Source organism: Pteropus vampyrus, unplaced genomic scaffold (genome assembly GCF_000151845.1).
Source record: "Pteropus vampyrus isolate Shadow unplaced genomic scaffold, Pvam_2.0 Scaffold27, whole genome shotgun sequence".
Lineage (NCBI taxonomy): Eukaryota > Metazoa > Chordata > Mammalia > Chiroptera > Pteropodidae > Pteropus > Pteropus vampyrus.
This window is the reverse complement of record NW_011888808.1, coordinates 10,906,265-10,929,907: the sequence shown is the minus strand read 5'-3', so window position 1 is coordinate 10,929,907 and position 23,643 is coordinate 10,906,265. Positions and strand designations below refer to the sequence as shown.

Here is a 23,643-nt window from a genome sequence, read left to right as displayed (position 1 = left end):
TGTGTAAAAGTAGTTTTTCAGAATGGCTTCCTTACTGTTGATGCATTAATCTGTCTGAAACAAACTCAAGGCTGTAGTCCTCCAGTTTGTCCCAGAAACATACTTGGGGAAACGGAATTCTGAAGAATTGAATCTTAGAAGCCATGCTGGGCTAGGGACCTGACACGCCTGGGTTGAAGCCCTACTCCGTCACTGGCCAATGTATGACACTAGTCTATTCATCTAACCTCTTAGGAGCCTTAGTTTGCTCACCTCTGAGAATGAAGTGGAAGATTTTGCCTCTACTTACCTCATAGAGTTAGTTATTATAAGGATCAAAGCATAGAATGTTCCTGAAACAACTTTATAAATGGTAAAAGACTGTTCACATGAAACCCTGGGCAAACTGTGAGCTCTTGGTAAAGGTTAGGATTGGCTGTTACATGTTTACTAACTTCTGCCTTCCTGGACTTGGGGCAGAAGGCCTGTGGACAGGTGACAGTAGAATAAGTCCTGTCAGTGGAGTGACTGGCTCAAGCAGGAGTCCACTCCCCAGTACTAAGCAGACGAGATGCTCAGTGTCCATGAACTTTGGGGGACTTGACTTATCTTGGGCTCTAGCATTTGCCAAATATACCATAGGCCTGACATTGCACAAGAACTTTAGATAAACAATTTAATTTTCACCCAATACAGAACCTCTTTATAATTCTCACTGAGGAAATGAAAGCTTAGTGTTTAAATAACTAATACTTGATCATGCAGGTAGTACTAAATACTCTCGGTTTTAAAAAGCCATCACTTTTTTTTTTTTTTATTTTTTTTTTATGCCTGCAGCACTTGGTCTTCCTAGGTGGTCTCCCATCCAAGTACTAACCAAGCACGACTCTGCTTAGCTTCCGAAATCAGACGGGATTGGGCTTGTTCAGAGTGGCATGGCCATAGAAGAAGCCATCACTTTTAATTACAGCTTTTCAGAAAGAAAAGAAACACTATGTAATAAATATCTATGTCAGTTGAAAGATGCATGTCAATTTCAGAACATTAAAATTTGTATGAGGGGGAAAAAAGTGATTCTTGTGAAGGAAGAAGTGCAGCACATGATAAAGATGAGCTTGGAAAACCCTCAGTCAGGTGGCTTAACGCCAAAGCCATGCATCATCCATGGCCCCACACACTTTTCCCACACACATTTTGCCTCTACCTGCTAAAGTTTTGTGAACTGGTGACTTGACAACCCCTTTATTACCTCACTTAGAATGAACACTACCCTTAGTCAAGTCTAACAGATCTTGATTATTTCTTAAGTGAATTAGAAATGTGTTTACTTTTTTTCTTGGAACTTTCTGTCTTCCCATCTTGCAACTTTATTTTCACAGTAGTTGACTCTATCATCTGTAGCTTTGAGAGAAAAATAAAAGAAAGTGGCAGTCTTTTCTTTATGGCCTTGGGTTTCATATATTTGCTAATACATGTGCATATATTGCTAGTCCTTCTATCTGATTCTACTTCTTATCTCCAATTGTCTATGATAGTGCTGCATTTTTTAGATTTGAATTTTTATAAATGAATTAAATAAGGAAAGAGACTCTTTGTTGCTAAATGGAGACAGTCCCCAACTTTCATAAAAAACATGTTCCCAGAAACGTATATTAAAATCCAATATGCAGAAGTCAAAACATAGGGAAGCTTCTGCCCCCAGAAAGCAAAAATTGAGTAGCAGGAAGGTGGATCGTATACTGAAAATCACTGCATTATTTTACTCTTGATGTAATTTGTTATATTCTAAACTGTCGCCGTCTCTTGACACCCTGAGGGTTTCAGATTAAGGAATCCCTAAAAAGAAATGGTTAGAGGGATGGCAATTAAACAGGTCTTTGGGAAGGCTTGAACCCAAGACCACTCTAGCTGAGGACTGATATCCAGACCAGGGGGCCCTCCATGCTGGCCCCTGCCCATCCCTCATTGTCCACTCCTACCCTCTGCTCTAACGTTCTGAACAACCTGCTGTTCTGAAACAGGCCTGGTTTCACAGCACTATGCCTCTGTATACGCCACTCTCTCCACCTCGAATATCCCCACCCTATTTTACCAGCTGAGTGAGCATCTACTCATCTTATAACTCAGCTCAAGCTTTGGTCCTTTATTCAAGCCTTTCCTGACCTCTTCAGTGAAATCGATCACCTCTTCCTTTGTGCCCTCACTAGATCATGAACAACTTATGACGTAAAATCTTTAGTACTTCTACTCATTTACGTGACTTTTCCCTGCAGCTAGATTGGGATACAGAGCCTGGAACTTAACAAGTGCCCATTAACTGGGAGGAAAGGAAGTGGGGGTGTGGTAGGAGGAACAGATAAAAGGATGAATTGGGGTGCTGTTAACTTAGAATTCTTGGAATGAATTATTTGATCATAAGGGTCTTATGAATCTGTTTAGCATAAGGAAAGAGCAGGAAATAATCCTAATTTAGTATTTGGTGTGCAACTTGGAGAGAAGAAAGTATTTTGAAATCAAAACAGTACAAATCTAGTGATCCTCATACATTTATACCACTCTAGAATGTTGGCATAGTTCAATCATCTAGTTTATCCTCCTTCTAATACCAATGGAGAAATGGAGGCTTAGAGAAGTGATTAATCACTGTTATACAGGCACTTGGTGTCAGGGTCATAAATGAATGAAGTCTACTGACCTAATGCTGTGTTTGTTGATTTCACTATACTCATCTGAACACGCTGTATGAGTGCAACGTGGAAAGTGTTTTTATCAGGATGACTTCATAAATCAAAAGCAACACAAGGAAGAAAGGGTTGTGTTTTCATTTTATCTCTGCCAGTGGCTCCTGTAAACTAAGGGTATTTTTCATTCTAACAGCAATCTGGTTTGCAGAGTCTATCAGTTAAACAAACTGATGCAGTAACTGGAAAAACAATTAGGCCTGTTCGTTCACAACAGGGCATCAGCCTGTATTTCTATTCTCATTAGTCTGGCTCCTGTCCTCAGTCTGGTCCACAGGTTAGGAAAACATGAATACAAATGACTCTCCTGTAAGGCAATAAGAAAATGAATAGAGTAATTGACCTTCAGCACACAAAGGCAAAATAGCATTAGAAATGGAATGATTTAACTTCCCACCACTTCCCTGAATGAGAGGCCCTTTACAAAATGGAATAGAAAAGTTACAGATTTAGTGGGTGTCTTTCCTTATTATTAACTTCAGCTTATTAATAAACTGCATTTTCCATTGAATGGGAAAACCCTCTCTGACAAAAGGGTAATGCCAATTTGAAAATTCAATTTAGGAATATCAGATTATGGTAACAAATGGAAAATAAGAAAATAAAACTCCATTTTACACTTACGCCTTGTAAAAAGTTGCCTTTTCCAAATAAAGAGGCCTTTTGTTTTAACCACATGCTGTTTCCCAGAAGTCTGTTTTGTCAGACAAATAAATGGCTGCTTTATGTAGAAATTATTAGCATGCTTCCTCATTTCTTCTGTTCCTGATTTTAAGTTGGCAGTTACTTTTTCCTCTGTGTACTTTGAGTGGGAGGAAAATGAAGTCTTTTATTTGTTTGGGTTGGGGGCTGTCTTTCAAGTGTTGCTTATTTCTGAGAAGCTAAACACTCTTGGTTATGGAAGAGCATCGATCTGTTCGCTTATCGCACAGGCCCATCCATATCTTTCTATGTTGCAGCCCAAGGTTTAAAGTCAGTTGATTTTGTGCAGCCTGCCAGGGGCCAGAGGGGGATGGTGTTTTGAAATCTACCTCTACTGAAAGGTTATGAGGAATTTTCTTTTCTGAACCATTGCTCTATGATTGTGAGTATTCCACCATGGCCATGGCCAGAAAGAGAGTATGATCTTTTACTGTGTAGAGAGGAGGCCCAATGAAAACATACCTGTAACTATGACATACTTTCTGGAGGGTGTATTTTCTCAGCCAAGACTGAGAAAGAAGAATTAAGAGGGTTAAGAAAGATGTTCTTCATTCCTGTGGTGACCAACTGAGTCACCCTGTCTTCAGAATTTATATATTCGTTCAAAATGTCCGTGTGGACCATCTCTGCTCTGCCTGGCATCATGCTAAATGCTTGGGACACAATGGTGACCGGGGCAGATACGGTTTCAACTTGATGACAGTGAGAGTCTAATGGAAAGAATGGACAGAATAAATAAAAGCCGTTCCACATTTCAAGTCCCTGTGACAGAAACCAAGAAGGAGCTGAGGTAAATAACACGGAGAACCTCCTTTGGATAAGATATTTAAGGAAGGCCTCTCTGAGACCTAAAGAGAGAGCGGTGGCTGGCAGGTAATGCGAAGGGTGGAGGGAGGAACATTCAGGACATAGGACCACAAGAACGTATTGTTGACCCTTGGGAGAATCTGGGGGAGAAGGGCTGGGAAGCTCAGGGGTCTGCCTCCATCCCACCTGCCGCAGGTCTTCACCTGAACGTGGGCAGTGACAAGACCAGCCAGGCCAGGACTGGCCATGAGAGACTAGGATGCAGAGGCAAGACAAGCGGAAGGGATTTGGAGGGGAGCAGCATTATAAACAGGCTGCAGACCAAGTCTTAGAGGCTCAAGTTATGATCAAAGAAAATCTAAGTGGGTAGAGGGTGGAGTAACTTCCAAAACTCAAGAGATCAGAGACTAAACAAAAGAAGTAGGCCAGAATAGGCCTCATAACCCTGATTTTAGGTGACCATGGCTTGTCATGTTTATTATGCTCTTAAGGATATTAGCAGTCCTACAGGTAAGCCATGTCCTTTCCTGACACAGAGCAGGATGAAGCAGCTGCTACACAGATGTGAGCACATGTGAAGAGAGGGAGTGAGGGGGGCCTTTGTCACGGCTTTCTGTGGGCATGTGCTGAGAAAACTCAGTGATGGAGGCAGGCGGTGGCAGCTGTAGGAGGAAGAATGGGTGGTGGGGACAAGGACAGGGTTTGCTCACTCCCACGAATCAAACCGCTCAGCAGTTATCCAGTATATTTCCCTCACGTAGGCCCTTAACTTGGGAACATGTACCCTGTCTTGCTTTCAGAGGCATGAGGCATGGAGAAACCAGGTTTTTAGCAGGATTCTGAGGGAGAGATGGCTGTGGCTTGGCAGAGAGGTCCCCTTATGGATAGTCCTTGTTCACCAGGAATGAATACAGACATCGGAGGGAACGTGCGCCCAATGAGACAGACGCTGTTCCAGCAGGCCCCCCAGCCCCAGTGTCTATAATCTTCATGACAGCCCCATGAGGTAACAGTTATCTCAGATTACAGGTATGAGACTCAGTGTTTCTGTGACTTGCCCAAGGGCTCAGGACATGTGAGTGACAGAACTGGACTGTGCCCCCAGTTCTGTCAGACATCAAACCCTCACACGTCCACACCTGCGTTTTCTGACACCAGCAGCCCCATCTCCAGGATCTGCTTTAGTGACTCCCTCTCTATGGCATGTGAGGGAAAACACTTCACTGAACAAGAACTAATTCTTCTTCATGACTGCAAGCCTGGAACTTCACAGTGCTTTGTGGAACCCCCCAGGAATCAGGGAATTGAAGGCCTGACACCAGGGTCTCGGGTCTCCCCTTTTCTCTCACTCCATACAGTGCTCCAGGAACTGCAGTGGGGGCTTCCAGATGCGGGAGATTCAGTGTGTGGACAGCCGGGACCACCGGAGCCTGAGGCCGTTTCACTGCCAGTTCCTGGCCGGCGTTCCTCCCCCGCTGAGCATGAGCTGTAACATGGAACCCTGCGAGGAGTGGCGGGTGGAGCCCTGGAGCCAGGTACGACCCCCTGGTACACCATCCACACAACAAGGCCAACGTGAATGCCTGTCACCACGTGAGTCTAGAAGTCAGGGAAGACCACACCTGCATCGTGCCAATGACTGGCCTTCACTCAGTGACCCAACACTGTGTAGGGGAGGCCGACCAGGTCAACAACTTGAAGACATTCAAGTCTTTGTGGTTTCAGCTGTGACAATTCAGTGTTTTATTAGAACCTAGTCTTCCGGTGGATGTACAGGGGTGTGAGGGTCTCTGCTGGGGAAACGTACATGGACTACTTTGATGAGAGCCATTTAGGAAGGAGCATCACATGCCTTTCCTAGCTTTTGCAGTCAGGCTGGCGGTAGTGGTCAGATACTTTCCACAAACTCAGTTGAGTATTTCCTTGGGGCTATTGATGGACTAGACACCTTTAGGTGCTTTACCTGAGTCATCATGATGCTGCCCTGTCTACACATACTGTCTAATCCTATCGTGGGAATGTTCTGGGCCCCTTCAGTGCATGTCAGCCAGCCCGGACTGTTTGCAACGGAAGATGCATTTCAGCTCTAGGAATGTGTCCACTCCAGTGGTTCTCAAACTTTAGCATGCTTCAGAATCACTTGGAGGGTTTATTAACACAGAGATGGACCCTCCCACCCCACCACCGCCCGCAGAGCATCCAATTCAGAGGTCTGGGGTAGGGTGTGAAATTTTGCATTTCTAACAAGTACCCAGCAGATGCTGATGCTGGGGGACCACAGCTTGAGAACCACTGATTTATGTCTTCTTCATCCCTTTTTCCTGGCGGTTACTTGGCCAGGTGACCCCAATGCATATGCACGTGTGTAGGTACGTCCAAGGATCCCAAAGGTGGGATTCCTTTCCTTCTCTCCTAATATGTGGTTAATAACAGAGCTAATAAATGGAGGGAAAATCCATGTTAACTCTCAGAGTTGGAATATTGTGAAAGCAATAGATTAATTCGTTTATTGAGCAGGAAGGGTTAATTGGATATCATTTCCCTGTTTTCTATGGTACCACCAAACACAAGGGCCTTTTGTGATGTGCAAGATGTTGACAGCCATAATTGCTTTGTTGTTACAATGCCATAATTAAGATCTTTCAAAGCACTAAGATTTTTCAAGGTACTCAAAGTGCCTTTCAAGATCCTTGGTGAATTATTTCTTCCTAGAAACCTCAGGAAAATGAGACAATATGTCTTATAAAATTATCCTAGTGAGCAAAAAGCCTGACACATTTTAGAATTGCATTCCTTCAGGAATACAACCTGTCATTTCAGATTTATGTTGTGAGCATTAAGCCAGGGCATCAGAACTCTGCGCAAACTTACCAATTTCTCTATTCTGAATGTGGGCAAATTTAAACTCTCAGCTTTATGTAGTAGGAAAGGAAGACCGAACCTCATTGTAACAAGACATGAAAAAAAATTGTATTGCAAACGTATGCTCTCTGTTTAGGCTGTCAGAGCTAATCATAGTAAAAACATCTATATTTTACATTTTGGTTTCTAGACACTCATCTCAGGAGACAAAATACAGATAACATAATGTCTCTTCTGGAATGATGACTCATTTAGATTTTTTAGCAGAATTCCTTCCGTCTGACGTATTTGACATTGAACTGTTTGTCATCTTCCGATTTTTTTCTCTTCCTCGTCAGAATTCCCTTTAGCAATCTCCTTCCTTCTCTTTAATTCTTCTTTTACCATTGCCGTTTGAAATGACCGAGTGGTCATTGGAAGGAACCTGGCACAGATGCTCCAGATCGCAGTAGAGATACTAATATTCTTAACACTGAACACAAGTGATAGTGAAAATTCTTTCCTTATCACTGCAGATGTCACCATGGGATTTTTACCTAACCTCGTCCTTGTTGTATATCAGTGTTCCAGGTCCTGTGGAGGCGGAGTTCAGGAGAGAGGAGTGACTTGTCCGAGAGGCCTCTGCGATTGGGCAAAAAGGCCCACATCTACTGCACCCTGCAACAGGCATCCTTGTTGTCACTGGGCCACTGGAAACTGGGACCTGGTGAGAGTCAGTTATGTTCTCTTCCATTTAGTTTAGTCTTAAAAAAAGCATTTGTTTTCTTTTTGCTTTCAGAAGAAATATATGTTCATTGTAAAGGTTCAGTGTATCCATTGATTTACAGTGTGTTTTAGCTCTAGTATTCTAGTTTAGTTCTAGTATCCTTCTGCTGTCTAATATACCTCTAAGTCTGCTAGAAGTTGACCTGTAGCTGACATGGTGATCAGTGTTTACTGTCTTGAGTTTAGGAGACACAAAGATCAAAGAAACTCAAAACAGAAAAGATCAAATACCAAAATTATCCCAGGGGCACAAAGCCTCAGGAAAGGCAATTGGGGCCTGAAGATCTTAGATCCTCTGGCTTTTCTTAGAGCAAATGGGAATCTTACGTGCCTGCAAGTTTGAGCGTTCGCCTAATTTAGTGAGTTTCAGGTCTCTTGTAAACCCACGAATCAGTTTGCCAGGTGGCCAGCCCATTTGATGGACAAATAAAATAATTAAACTGTAAATGAGGGAAAGATTTATTATTCTTCAAAGTTTATTTATCGTATAAATGAAACTAGCAGTGATACTGAAAAAAACATTCTTCCATAGACAGATTCAGCCTTCACTCTGACTTGCCCTATCCTGAGTTCTCTAGAAGAGTCTTGAGGCAAAATTGAACAATTTATTAGGAAATATAACGTCAGGGAAGCGGCGTGATAGACAAAAAGGAAGGAGGCAAAGAAAGGGGAATCAAATATGACGTGGTGCATTACCAGCCTGACCACGCTTGGTATCGGGAGTAACTGGTTGCTAGTTCTCGAAAAGCCTCATAAAAACTGTGTGAACTGCTGCCTCTTATGGTAGTTTGTCAAGGGGAAGGAAGAGAGGGGATGGTCTACCGGCTCCTGTCTCCCAGGACTGGGTAAAAAGTCTCCCCTCCGATGGCTAGTATCCCCCATTATCCTGGATTATTCCTGCGTAGGCTGGTCCTTCCATTTCTCACGTGTCAGTGGCAACAAGAAAGCTCAGAGTCAGGAGGTGGGAGGCATACAACGTGGGTACAAGGTGCAGGCCAGTGGGCTGTGCTTCCATGAAGTCGGTTACATTCTACATTTTATCCATTCATCAGTCAAAGGACATAGGTTGTTTACATGTCTCGGCTATTGTAAATAATGTTGCAGTGAACATAGGGGTACATATATCTTCACAAGTGTTTTCAAATTTTTCAGGTAGGTACCCAGAAGATGGATTGCTGAGTTATATGGTAGCTTTATTCTTAATTATTTGAGGAACCTCCACGGTTTTCCATAGTGACTACAATAATTTACATTTCCACCAGCACCGTATGAGAGTTCCCTTTTCTTCACATTCTCTCCAATACTTGTCTTATTGATATTTCTTGTCTTATTGATAATAGCCATTCTAACACATGTGTTGTGGTATCTCATGGTTTTCATTTGCATTTACCTTGTAGCTGGTGAATTTGAGCATCTTTTCATATGTCTGTTGCCATCTGTATGTTTTCTTTGGATAAGTGTCTATTCAGGTCCCCTGCTCATTTTTTAATCAGATTGTTTGTGTTTTTGTTGTTGAGTTGTATTAGGTCTTTATATATTTTAGATATTTGCCCCTTTTTGAAAGTATCATTTGTAAACATCTCACATTTGATTGGTTGTGTTTTTGTTTTCTTGATGGTTTCTTTTGCTGGGCAGAAGCTTTTTAGTATTCCCATTAATATACTTTCGCTATTACTTCCCTGCCTTTGGGCTCAAGTTCACAAAAACCCCTATGAGACCAAAGTCCATAATTTAATGCCTATCTTTTCTTCTATGTACTTTATTGTTTCAGTCTTTAATACATTTAGAGTTAATTCTTCTGTATGGTGTCAGATAGGAGCTCAGTTTTATTCTTTTGCACATGACTTTCCAGTTTTACCAGAACTATCTATTGAAGAGACTTCCTTTTTTCCATTGTATATTTTTGGCTCTGTTATTGAAATGAGTTGCCCATATATATGTGGGTTTATTTCTGGGCTCTCAATTCTGTTCCATTGGTCTGTGTTTTTTAGACAATACCATACTGTTTTGATTATGTAGCTTTGTAGTATAACCTGAAGTCAGGGAGTATGATACTCCTAGCTTTGTTCTTTTTTTCTTAAAAGAACTAAAGCATTGCTTTAGCTATTCAGGGTCTTTTGTGGCTCCATACAAATTTGAAGGTTTTTTTGTTCTATTTTTGTTAAAAATGCCATTGGGATTTTGATAAAGATTTCATTAAATCCGTATATTGTTTTGGTAATATTGCCATTTTAACAATTTTAATTCTTCCAATCTATGAACATGAAATATCTCTCCATTTCTTTGTCTTTTAATTTTTTTCAACAATGTCTTGTAGTTTTCAGTGTATAGGTCCTTCACCTCTTTTATTAAGTTTTCTTTTTAGGTATTTTATTCTTTTTTTGCAATTGTAAATGGGATTGTTTTCTTCATTTCTCTTGATATTTCATTGTTATTATATAGGAATGCAACAGATTTTTGTATATTGATTTTGTATCCTGCAACTTTACTGTATTTGTTTATTGTTTGTAATCGTTTTTTGTTTTGTTTTGTTTTTGGTGGAGTCTTTAGGGATTTCTATATGTAGAATCATGTCATCTGCAAAGAGTGACAGTTCAACTTCTTCATTCCCAGTTAGGATGCCATTGATTTCTTTTTATTGCCTATATCTCTGGCTAGGACTTCTAGTGCAATGTCAAATCACAGTGGCAAGAGTGGGCATCCTTGTCTTGTTCTTGATCTTAGTTTTTCACCATTGGATATGACGTCAGCTGAGAGGTTGTCATATACGGCTTTTATTGTGTTTGAGGTACTTTCCTTCTATACCCATTTTATTGAATGTTTTTTGTCATAAATGGATGTTATATCTTGTCAAATATTTTTTCTGCATTTAAGGATATTATACAATTTTTATCTTTTATTTTGGTAATGTGGTGTATCACATTGATTGATTTGCAGAGGTGGAACCATCCTTACATCTCTGGAATGAATCCCACTTGGTCATATTTGTATGATCCTTTTAAGGTATTGTTGTATTTGATATGCTTGTATTTTGTTTAAGATTTTTGCATCTATTTTCATCAGAGATATTGGCCTATAATTTTCTTTTTTTGTGATGTCTTTGACAGGGTGGCCTTGTAAATGAGTTAGGAAGCGTTTCCTCCTCTTCCATTTTTTGAAAAAGGTTGAGAAAGAATGGTATGAAATCTCTTTTGAATGTTTTGTAGAATTCACCAGTGAAGCCATCTGGTCCTGGACTTTTGCTTTTTGGGAGGTTTTCAGTTACTATTTCAATTTCTTTACTAGTGATCAGTATTATAGGTTTCCCAATTCTTCATGATTCAGTCTAGGAAGGATATATATGTCTAAGAATTTGTCTATTTTTTGTAGGTTATCGAATCTGCTGGAGTATAGCCTTTCATAGTATTCTTGTGTAACCCTTTGTACTTCTGTGGTATCCATTGTAATTGTTCTTCATTATTTCTGATTTTATTTGCGTCTTCTGTCTTTTCCCCTTAGTGAGGCTAGCCGGCGGTTGTCCATTTTGTTTATCATTGAAATAACCAGCTTGCTGTTTTTTTTTCTTTAATAGCTTTATTGAGGTATCATTTTCTTTAGCATTTTAATTTATTTTATTATTAGTTTCAAGTGTACAGTACATTGGTTAGACATTTATATAGTTAATGAAACAATCGTACTGATTATCTTCCCTCTGGCTCTACACATAGCCATTACATTACTGCTGACCGCATTCCCTATGCCATGCTCCCCGTCCCAGGGACCATCTACTAGTTTGTCCATCTTTAAATTTAACCCTTCACCACTTTCTCCTAGCCCTGCCACACCACCTGGCCTATTATTTTTTTCTGTTGTCTTTTTGTTCTCTATTTCATTTACTTCCACTCTGATTTTTATTTCCTTCATTCTGCTGTCATTTAGCTTTATTTGTTTTCCTTTTTTTACTTTTTCAGGTGTAAGGTTGTTTATTTGGGATGTTTCTTATTTCTTGAGGGAGGCCTATAAACTTGTCTCTTTGTACCCCTTTTGCTGCATCCCCAAAATTTTGGTATGTCTTATATTTATTTTCAGTTGTGTCTATGACTCTTTTGATCTCTTATTTCTTCTTTGACCAGTTGATCAATAGCGTTTTAATCTCCATATATTTGTTGTTTTCCAGCTTTCTTCTTGAAGTTAATTTTCAGTTTCATACTGTTTGGTCAGAAACTAGGTTTGGTATGATTTCAATCTTCTTAAATTTTGTGCCCAAGCATATGAAAATGTTCCATGTGCACTTGAAAAGAATGTGTAGTCTGTCGTTTGGGGATGGAAAATTCTATATATCCATTAAATCTGGTAGTCTAATGTGTCATTTAAGGCTTATATTTTTTTATTGACTTTCTGTCTCAATGATCTATCCATTGCTGTGAGTGGGCTATCCAGATCCCCTACTGTAATTATATTTTTGTCAGTGTCTCCCTCTAGATCTGTTAGTAATTGCTTTACATATTTAAGTGCTCCCAGGTTGGGTGCATACATATTGATGTGTTATGTCTTCTTGATGAATTGTCTCTTGTATCATTATAAAATGTCCATCTTTGTAACCTTGGTACCTTTTTATCATGAAATCTATTTTGTTTGCTATAAAGATGGCTATACCTGCAAATCTCTGGGTGCCATTTGCTAGGAATATCATTTTCTACTCCTTTGCTTTTAGCCTATATTTGTCTTTGGAGCTGAGATGAGGCTCTTGCAGACAACATATAGCTGGATCTTGTTTTGTTAATCTATCCCACTACTCTGTGCCTTTTGATCAATGAGTTCTGTCCATTTAGAGTGATTATTGATATATGAAGACTTACTACAGCCATTTTATTTTTTGTTTTCAGATTGATCTGTATCTTCCTTGTTTATTTTCTGTTGTGAATCTGTCTGCCATTTTAGTTTGGCAGTTTCTATGATTTTTTTCTCTTTTTCCTTTTTTTTATGTTTTGTTTCCCAGCTATGGATTTTTGTTTTGTGGTTATCGTTAGATTTGTTTGAAATGTCTCATATGTAAAATAGTCCTTTTTCTTCTGATTATATTTTATCTTCATTCACCTGTACAGGTTCCGTCCTTTTACTTCTGCCCTTCATGATTATTTTGTCACAAGTTATCTTTTTATGTTGTACATTCATTACCAAATTGTAGCAGTTATAGTTATAATTAAATACCTCCCCCTTTTATACCCTTTTAGTCTTTTTTATAATTAATATCTTATTCTGAAGTAGATTTGCAGTTTCCTGCTTCTGTCTGTCTGTTAGTCATCTTAATCAAAGTTTTGTATACTTTTGTCTTTTTTAGAAGAAGAGCTCCTTTCAACAATTCTTGTACTGAAAGTGTTGTGCTAATAGAGTCTTTCAGAAATTGTCTGGGAAAGCCTTTATTTCTCCTTTATATCTAAAGGATAATTTTGCTGGATATATTATTCATGACTAATGTTTCCTATCTTTCATTTTGAATATTTTCTTTCATTCTCTCCTGTCTTGTAATTTATCTGCTGAGAAACTTGATGATAATCTAATGGCATTCCAGTTTTCCCAGCACTGTTTATTGAAGAGGCTTTCTTTTCTCTATTGTATATTTTTATCTCTCTTGTCAAAAATTATTTGTCCATATATATGAGGGTTTATTTCTGGACTGTCAATGCTATTCCATTGGTCTGTGTGTGTTTTTCTGCCAATGCCATGCTGTTTTGATTAGTGTCGCTTTGTAGTATAATTTGAAGTCAGGCAAGGTGATCCTTTTCACCTTGTTCTTTCTTCTCAGGATTGCTTTGGCTATTTGGTGTCTTTTGTGATTCCATACAAATTTGATGATTTTTTGTTCTATTTCTTTTAAAAAATGCCATTAGGGTTTTAACGGGGAGTGCATTAAATCTGTATATTGCTTTGAGTAATATGGCCATTTTAACTCAACACCAAAAAAACAAATCTATGTGTTCTTTACATAACTACTTATTGAAGTATCATTGGCAAATATCTTCCATTCAGTTGGTTGTCTTTTCATTGTATTAATGGTTTCCTTCACTATGCAAAAACTTTTTACCTTGATGTAGTACCATTTATTTATTTTTTCTTGTGTTTCTCTTGCTCAAGGGAACATATGCAAAAAATATATATATTACTAAGAGAGATGTCAAAGAGTTTACTGCCTATATTTTCTTCTACAAATTTTATGGTTTCTGATCTTACATTTAGGTCTTTCATCCATTTTGAGTTTATTCTTGTATATGGTATAAGAGAGTGGTCTACTTTCATTTTTTACATTATCTGTCCAGTTTTCTCAGCACTATTCATTGAAGAAGCTGTCTTTTACCCCATTGAATATTCTTGCCTCCTTTGTCATAGATTAATTGACCGTATAGGCATGGGTTTATTTCTGGGCTCTCTGTTCTATTCCATTGATCTATGTGTCAGTATCATGATATTTTGATTACTATAGCCTTGTACTATAGCTTAGTATCAGATAACATGATACCTCCAACTCTGTTCTACATTCTCAAGATTGCCATGGCTATTCAAGGTCTTTTGTGGTTTCATATAAATTTTTGGATTACTTGTTCTAGTTCTGTGAAAACATTTGGTATTTTGAAAGGGATTGCATTGAATCTGTAGATTGCTTTGGGTACAAGGGATCTGTTAATGATGTTAATTCTTCCTATTCATGAACATAGTATATGCTTCACTTTGTATATTCTTCAATTTTGTTTCTCAATGTCTTTCTGACATTGAGATAATAATTTTCCGAGTACAAGTCTTTTACCTCAGCTAAATTTACCCCTGGGTCTTTTGTTTTTTTGATGCAGTTATAAATGGGATTGTTTTCTTAATTTTTTCTTCTAATAGTTTATTATTGGTGTATAAAAATGCAACCGATTTCCAAATAGTCATTTTGTAACCTGATACTTTACTGAATTCATTTACTAGTTCTAATAGGTTTTTTGGGGTTTTTTGGGGTTTTTTTTTTTTTGGTAGACTATCTAGAGTTCTCTCTCTATATAGTGTCATATTATCTGCAAATAATGTTAGTTTTACTTCTTTCCATTTTGAATGCCTTTTTTTTCTTATCTGATTGCTGTGGCTAAGACTTCTAATACTTTGTTGAATAAAAGTGGTGAAAGTTGATATCCTTGTCTTATTCCTGACCTTAAAGAGAAGGTTTTCAACTTTTCATCATTGTGTCTGATGTTAGCTGTGTGTTTGTCATATATGGCCTTTATTATGTTGAAGTATGTTCCCTCTGTTCCCACTTTCCTAAGTGTTTTGATCATAAATGGATGTTAGATTTTGTCACATGCTTTTTGTACACTTATTAATATGATTATATGATTTTTATCCTTCATTTTGTTTATGTGGTATATCATTTTGATTGACTTGCAGATATTGAACCAAACTTGCATCCCAAGAAAAATCCCACTTGATCATAGTGTATTATCTTTTTCATGTATTGCAGAATTTGGTTTGCTAACATTTTGTTAAAGATTTTTGCATCTATTTTCATCAAGAACATTGGCCTGTAATTTTTTTTTTTTTTTTGTAATTTCTTTGGTTTTGATATCAGGGTAATGCTCACCTCATAGGATGAGTTGGGAGCCTTTTTCCTCTTCAATTTTTTGGAATAGTTAGAGAAGGATAGGTATTAATTCTTCAAATGTTTTGTAAAATTTACCTGTGAAGGCATGTGGTCTAGGACTTTTGTTTGTTGGGAATTTTTTGATTAATGATTCGATTCCATTAGTAGTTATCGGTCTGTTCAGAGTTTTGTTTCTTCTTGATTTAGTCTTCGAAGATTGTATGTTTCTAGGAATTTATATATTTCTTCCAGGTTGTCCATTTTGTTAGCATATAAGTGTTCATTGTATCTTTTTATAATCCTTTGTATTTCTGTGGTGTCAGTTGTCACTCATGTCTTTCATTTGTGATTTATTTGGGCTCTCTCTCGTTTTCTTGATGAGTCTAGTTAAATGTTTATCAATTTTGTTTGTCTCTTCACAGAACTAGTTCTTGGTTTTGTTGATCCTTTATTGTTTCTCAGACTCTATTTTATTTGTACTCTGATCTTTATTATTTCCTTTCATCTACTTACTTTGGGCTTTGTTCTTTTTCTAGTTCCTTTAGGTGTAAGTTTAGATTGTTTACTTGAAATTTTGAGATTTTTCTTGTTTCTTGGGGCAAGCCTATATTGGTATAAATTTCCCTTTTAGCACTGCTTTCTCTATGTCCCATACAATTTGGGTCATTGAGTTTTTGTTTGTTGCAAGTTATCTTCAATATCTTCCTTGATCTCATTGTTAACATATTCATTGTTTAGTAGCATGTTATGTAGCCTCCACGTGTTTTTTCAGTTTTCTTCTTATAATTGATTTCAGTTTCAAAGCATTGTGATCAGAGAAGATGCTTCACATGATTTCATCTTAAATTTGAGACTTGTTTTGTGGCCCGACATGTGGCCTATCCTGGAAAATGTTCCATGTGCACTTGAAAAGAATGTATATTCAGCTGCTTTGCGGTGAAATGCCCTAAATATATCAATTAAAATTATCTGGTCAAATTTGTCTTTTAAGGCCACTGTTTCTTTGATTTTCTGTCTGAATGATCTATCCACTGATATCACTGGGGTGTTAAAGTCCCCTACCATTACTTTATTATGTTGTTCTCTCCCTTTATGTCCTACATTGGGTACATAGATGTTTATGAAAGTTATATCCTCTTGTTGGATTGATCCCTATATCATTATGAAAAGACTTTCTTTGTCTCTTTATTTCATGTGTTAAGTCTACCTTGTCTGATATAGGTATTGCTGCTACACCTTTTTATCATTTCCATTTGCAAGAATGTCTTTTCTCATCCCTGTACATTCAGTTTCTATGTGTCTTTCAATATGAAGTGGGTGTCTTGTAGGCAGCATAAGGGCAGGTATCATTTATTTATTCATTCAGCCACCCTATGTCTTTTGATTGGAACATTTAGTCAATTTACATTTAAAGTATTTATTAATAGGTATGTATTTATTGCCACGTTATTGTTTTCTGATTGTTATTATAGTTCTTCTCTGTTCCTTTCTTGTTCTTTTGTTCCCTTTTCTTGTATGTTGATGAGTTTCTATAATGTATTTGGATTCCTCTCTCTATTTCTTGAATATCAGCTATCGATTTTTGGTTTGTGGTTACCATGGGCTTCATGTATACCAAGCTATGTTTATAGCAGTCTATAACCTTGCCGAGTAGAGAAATTTTGATTGTAGGTCTTTGCCTTTCATCATTTTGAATATTTCATGCTAATCCCTTCTGGCCTGCAAAGTTTCTGTTGAGAAATCAGCTGACAGTCTGTGAGTGGTCCCTTGTACATAACTGCTTTTCTCTTGCTACTTTTAAGATTCTCTCTGTCGTTAGTGTTTGGCATTTTAATCATGATGGATTCGTCTTGTTTGGGACTCTCTGCAGTTCCTGGACTTGTATGTCTGTTTCCTTTGCCAGGTTAGGGAATTTTTTGGTCATTATTTCTTCAAATAGGTTTTTAATTCCTTGTTCTTTTTTTCTCCTTCTGGTACCTCTATGTGAGTGTTGGTGTGCTTGATGTTGTCCCAGAGGTCTCTTAAACTGTTCTCATTTTTTTTTAATTCTTTTTTCTTTTTGCTATTCTGATTGGGTGTTTTCTGCTACCTTTTCTTCTAGGTCGCTATTCAGTTCTCTGCTTCATGTAATCTACTGCTGTTCCTCCTAAGGTATTCTTCATTTCAGTTATCATATTCTTTATTTCTGTTTTTTATGTTTTCTATCTCTTTGTTAAAGTTCCCACTGAGTTCCTTTACTCTTTTTTAAGTTCACTGAGCATCCTTATAGCCAGTATTTTGAACTCTGTATCTTGTAGATTGCTTGTCTCCATTTTGGTTAGTTCTTTTTTCTGGAGCTTTGTTCTGTTCTTTCATTTAGAAAATGTTTCTTTGTATCCTCATTTTGGCTGACTGCCTGTGTTTGTTTTTATGTGTTAGATAGATCAGCTATATCTTCCAGTCTTGGCAGAGTGGTCTTATGTAGTAGGTGTCCTGTGGGGCCCAGTGGCGCAGTCTCCCTGATCACCTGAGCCACGTGCTCCAGGTTTGTCCCTTGTGTGTGCCCTCTTGTTGTAGTTGAGACTTGATGCTATTAGCACATTAGTGGGTGGGATTGATCCTCAAGGCTGAATGGCTGCGAGAGGTGGCTGTGACTAAAGTAAATGAGCCGTTGTGTGGGGGTTGACCCCACGGAGCAGGATTCGCTGTAGTAAGGTTCTCATGCCTGCCCATTCTGTCCTTTGTGTTATTTGTGGACCCGGTGAGTGGTATTCTGGTGTGGTCTGAAGCCTGCCTCCAGGTGTGTTGGTTCTGGGGCCACTTGGGAGGAGCTCCAGTGCAGATCAAGGTCAGCTACTACCTGGGGCCACCTGGTAGGAGCTACAGAGTAGTGGAGGAATGGGGCAGGTGGAGAACTGGTTTTGTGTGCTCCCAGTGCTACCTCCTTTTTTACTAATGGTCCCTGGCCCACTGTGCTTTTGGGGCATCTCCACTGCCTCTACTAGGCTCTGCCAGGATGGAAGGGAAAAGAGAGGCAAGTTCATTATCTTGGGATTCCACTTCCCCCTGCAAGCAGTGGCTCTTGGTATTGCTGTGCTGTTTAAGGCTTCTCAGCTATCTCTACTGGGGTCTGCCGTGATGGAGAAGGGTCTGCCTCTCTTATATTCTAGACCACAGTGTGAAGGCTACAGCCCAAAATTCTTTGCTGCTGCCTCACTCACTGGAGCCAGAGTGGGCACTGAACATCATCGGCAGCCACCTCCCCTACTTGTTCCAATATGCACAATTTTAGATGTATTGACGCATGGATCTTTCTGGTGTCTGCGTGGTAAGCAGAGAACCTTTTGTTGAGTTGTAGTTCCAAATTGTTGTAAACTGAAAGGGCAAGCAACGGAGTCTGCTCACTTTGCCGTGATGCTTATGTCACTCTTGGCATGTACTCTTAAAAAAGGTTCCTCATGGTACACCCAACTCAAAGTTGTGTTGGTCTCTGGACCCAACACCACTGTAATCCAGGAGGAATGAAATGAGCCATTATTGCTAAAGGACCAGTGTGCATTAATCAATTAGGCTGCAACATAAAAATACATATTCATTATTTTCATACCTTTAAAAAATGCCCAGTAAACAAAGAAGAATGATATCAGCCATTCACTTCGGTAGACAGGACGCGTCGTATTTTTATGAATGCCCTATTTTCATTGGCATCTAATGCTAATTTATGATGACGTGCCAGAGGTGCTTCTTGTTATGTTCCCTGCTGAGCTCTCTGCAGGGCCAGGGCCCATCTTCCGCCCCACCCCATGGGTCATGTGAACAACAGAAAATACTGTGTGCAGTTGCATATTTGTCATCTAAATTTATATTTAAGTATTAAACTTAATAATTTAAACAATTAAAAATATAATTTATATTTAAAACTTTAAAGTAAATAATTTAAATAATTTAACCTTACATTTGGGCATCATATAATATCTCCCTTGGAAGTTGACTTTCTTTCCCATTCATTAGAAATTAAGTTATTCAAAAGCAATTTTATTCCTCCATCTTTGATTTAACAACCTAAAAAGATTGTACTCAACAAATAAAGACATGTTTCAGGATTAGGCTCTTCATAAACACCCTGGAGCCCCATATAGCACTATTAGCATCACTAACCAAATCACATGTGACCATCAGAAAAGAAAATTTGATACAATGTGAACTGTCATTAAAATGTTCTAAGTTTGGGTCCATTCAGGGATACAAAATCTCAGAAGATTAACAAATACAGATGAACATTTTTAAGTCTCTCTGTCAATTCCCTGAGGCTCTAGTACCTTGTCATTCATTGTAAAGGAAAGCTGGACAATGTAATTTTCTTTCTGGAGAATGATGATGATAGCCCAGTAAATATAATAACAATGTGAAGCACATCAAGCGCTAGGGAACACACTGAGAAGAGGAAATTATCAAAAACATTCTCATTTGCCAAAAGAATGTAGCCTGCTCCTCATTTTGACACTTAGGTAAGACTGAGGTTGTAAATTGAGGTTTTGTTGTTCAGCCAGATTTCCAGGGCATTTCTTCAGTTATAATCATCTCCAGTAGAGTTAGAACAGAAAGTATAAAAATCAACAAGAAACTTAAAATACATAGACTATCTGACCCAGCAATTCTACCTATAATAATTTAGCCCACATGAATACCATCAAACATAATATTAGATTATAAAAATGTTTGTTGCCATGTTGTTTCTATTACCAATCCCTGAAAATAACCTAAATATCTTTTGATGGAAAAACTGGTTAATCTATTAACTTATGCTAGTATAACCTTTTCCAGAATGAGGTATAACTATATTTCTGTGATGTAAAAATTTAGTAACAGTAGAAGTTCAAAATTTTCTTAGAGGGAGTTAGAGGTAACAGTCTCTTGGAGGTGAACATGAGTTTCCTTGGAAGATCTATGTATCAAAAATGTATCAGTTGTGCATATCAAAGGGTAGGGGGCATTGAGAGTGACTAATACCAACTAAGCTAGCTTTTGGAATTGCTCTTGACCTCCATCATCGATTATTAAGTGAAAAAGACAAGTTATAGAATTCAAGTAAGACATGGGATGGCTTGAACATATACATTTGCCTCCATTTCCAAAACAGTTAAATAGGCAAGAGAGAGAAAAAAACTAAAAATAGCACAAAGCTACAAAGACAAAGAAGAAGACAGGAGACAGCATCATAGAGAGGGGTCATAAAATTTTGAAAGCTAGAAATATAGCCAAACTTAAAACTGACTTAGCATGCTAGAAAAACGAAAACCTGCCCATAGCTGAGATTTCCTAGGTACCTCTGAAGGCTGGGGTATGGGTAGGGGAAATGGAGGTTGGTAGAAAGTTTGTAAAGAGAAGCAATTGGCTCTTTAGATCCTTTCCTACGTCTTGACTGTAGCCTGGAGATCTTCTTTCTAGAGTAGTTAACCAAGAGGAGGTCAAAATGGTGGCAGCATAGGAGGATGCTGAACTTATACTCCACCTCATAAGCAAACTCAAATATACATGTATGTAGTGAGCAGCTACCCTTGCACGACAACTGAGGGCCAAATGAACAGCTCCTGAACAACAAAGAACGAGACCGAATAGAGAAGTGTGGGAAGCCACGGGTGCCCACTGGGAACTGCAGGAACTCTCTAGGCCAGAGGATCCAGTGAGTGCCATTATGTTCCCCTACAAGGGGATAGGGTGGGCCCCCAGGGGCTTTATTCAAGATAGCCTACCTTCAAGATCACCAGAGCCTTTTGCCTCCAAATAAAGGGAGCAAGCAAGAACAATAAGTTATAACCACATTCACCTGGCTTCTCTGCAAGACGCTGTTCCAGGCCTGCAAGCCAGTGTGCCAGATGCCTTAAGCACCCACTCGGCTCCTACTGGCCTGCCAAAACCACTCAGCACATAAAGCTGACACAGAGGTTGCTTCTACACGGGACCACTTTCTGTACAACAAACAAGAAAGAGACTGTATAGAGAAGGCTAGAGAGCCGTGGGAGCCCTCCGGGGACTGCAAGCATTCTCTGGGGTCAGAGGTGCTGGTGAGTACCCATGGTTAACGTCCTCCTCTACCTGCATAGGGTGGGCAGGGGCTCTGCGTGGGAGGGTTGGCCGCCTGCAAGGTCACAGCAACACATTCCTGGACACATCACCTGAATCCATTTCTGCCCAAAGGTAGTAAACAGGACCAACAGGGAATTACCACACACTCCCGGCCTTCCACCCAGAGCAGCTCTGGCTCAGCAGGCCAGTGCCTCGGACTCCTTAAGCACCCATTCTGCAACTACCAGCCCACCAAAACCACCGGCACACAGACTGCACAGAGGCTGTCTACATAAGCCCACCTTTTCAACACTGGAAGAGCTGATTTGTCTAATTCATGTAAACAAACATAGAAAGTCACACAAAATGAAAAGACAGAATATCTCTCAAATGAAGGAACAAGAAAAATCCCCAGGAAAAAAAATGCTAAGTTAGCAGAGATAAGTAATTTGCCTGATAAACAATTCAAAGAACTTGTCCTAAGGGTGCTCACTAAACTTTAGAGTGGGATAGAGGAACGTAGGGAGAACATCAACAAAGAGAAAGTATAATAAAGAACCAAGCAGACCTGAAAAACACGATAACCGAAATGAAAATTACATCCGAATCAACAGCAAATTAGCTAATTCAGAAGAACTGATCAGCAACCTGAAAGACAGGCTAGCGGAAATCAACCAATGAAACCAGCAAAAAGAAAAAAAGATTTAAAAAACCAAGGATAGTTTAAGGGGCCCCTATCAAGTGCTCAAAGGGTTATATTATACGGATTCCAGAAAGAGAAAGAGAAAGGTACAGACACTTTAAAGAAATAATGGATGAAAATTTTCCTAACCTGGGAAACAGACATCCAGGTCCCAGAAGCACAGATAGTTCCAAACAAGATGAACCCAAAGCGACGCTCACCAAGCTATGTTGTAATGAACCAGTTTCTCACTTGCCCTGAGGATGCTCGCCGGAGGCTCTTGGGCTGCAATGTTTATCCCAACGTAACTCACCGATTGCAGTCCTAACCTTACCCCCAAAGTTAGCCATGAAATATCTCGTTTTTATTATTTTCATGTCACTCTAGTATATCAATAGGCTTTGGAAACAAATGATGCAAACAAATGGTGGCAAGAAGGTCCAGAGAGAAACGCAGTATTTTGGGTGGAATGTGATGTTCTGCTTTGTTGTTTTGTGCTTTGAAATTTACCACACGAAAAAATTATTAAATACTGATCATCATATACATTTCTGCTACATTAGGATTAGAGACAAGTTCTATTTAGAAATAGCTCCAAGAACAATTTTTATATATCATTTTCACATTGAAAACTAGTCAGGTTTGCTTCAGTCTCAAAGAGCGTGTTTATGTAAAATTAACGCTGGCAGCGAGCTGCACTTTTTTTTTTCTAAACAGGAAATGGGTTAAAATAGCAAAAGTTAAAGACAAACTTGAAGGAAGCAAGAAGAATGCAATGAATTACATATAAGGAAAATCCCATAAGGCTGTCAGCTGATTTCTCAGCAGCAACTTCACAGCCAGAAGTTAGTGGCAAGACAGCTTTAAAGCGCTGAAAGAAGGGAACCTACAACCTGGAATGATTTATCTGGAAAGGTTGTAATTCAGAATTGAAGGGGAGAGAAAGATTTTCCTGGACAGGCTAGTGTAGAGTTCACTTTAGGGTGTGATCAGTTCAGTTACTCATTAGCCTTAGCTGGGAGCTAGTCAGCTTTAGCTCCATTCCTATTTTGGGTCCTCAGTTCTTGACTCCAAAGTGGAACTTGGCCTTTTAGAGAGAAGGTACACCGCTTTTCTCTAAAACCCCAAACTCACAATATGAGCACAGTTAACAAAACCCAAATCAGCAGCCATGCTTAGTCCCCCAATTAAAATTCTTTATCATAAATCATTTTAATTGGCTAATAAATGCATGGACATTTTGTCTGTTTGCTTGGCTTATAATTAGTCTTCATTTGCCCTGGCCAAGAGACTTCAGCACCCAGGACCAGCTCAGCCTTGTTCCATCACACCCTTAGAAGCCAAAGGCAGGAAAAGAAAGTCATTTGTTCTTTCAGTAACCTTATTTTACGGAGGAAGAAAGGGAGAGGTCAAGTGAATGACCCAGGCCAATATTCAGTGAGTGAAAAACCCCAAGTCTCCTGAATCTT

At 38.9% G+C, this 23,643-nt stretch overlaps 1 protein-coding gene and 1 pseudogene across 1 annotated transcript in view; one reads left to right on the top strand and one right to left on the bottom strand.

The window, feature by feature from the left end:
* Positions 1-23,643, top strand: part of ADAMTS12 (ADAM metallopeptidase with thrombospondin type 1 motif 12) — a 272,991-nt gene that overhangs the window by 230,129 nt on the left and 19,219 nt on the right. The window contains exons 20-21 of the mRNA XM_023528495.1: positions 5,588-5,764; positions 7,654-7,797. Of these exons, the coding sequence (XP_023384263.1) occupies positions 5,588-5,764; positions 7,654-7,797 (321 nt within the window). The remainder of the gene's footprint in view (positions 1-5,587; positions 5,765-7,653; positions 7,798-23,643) is intronic.
* Positions 808-926, bottom strand: LOC111737466 (annotated as a pseudogene).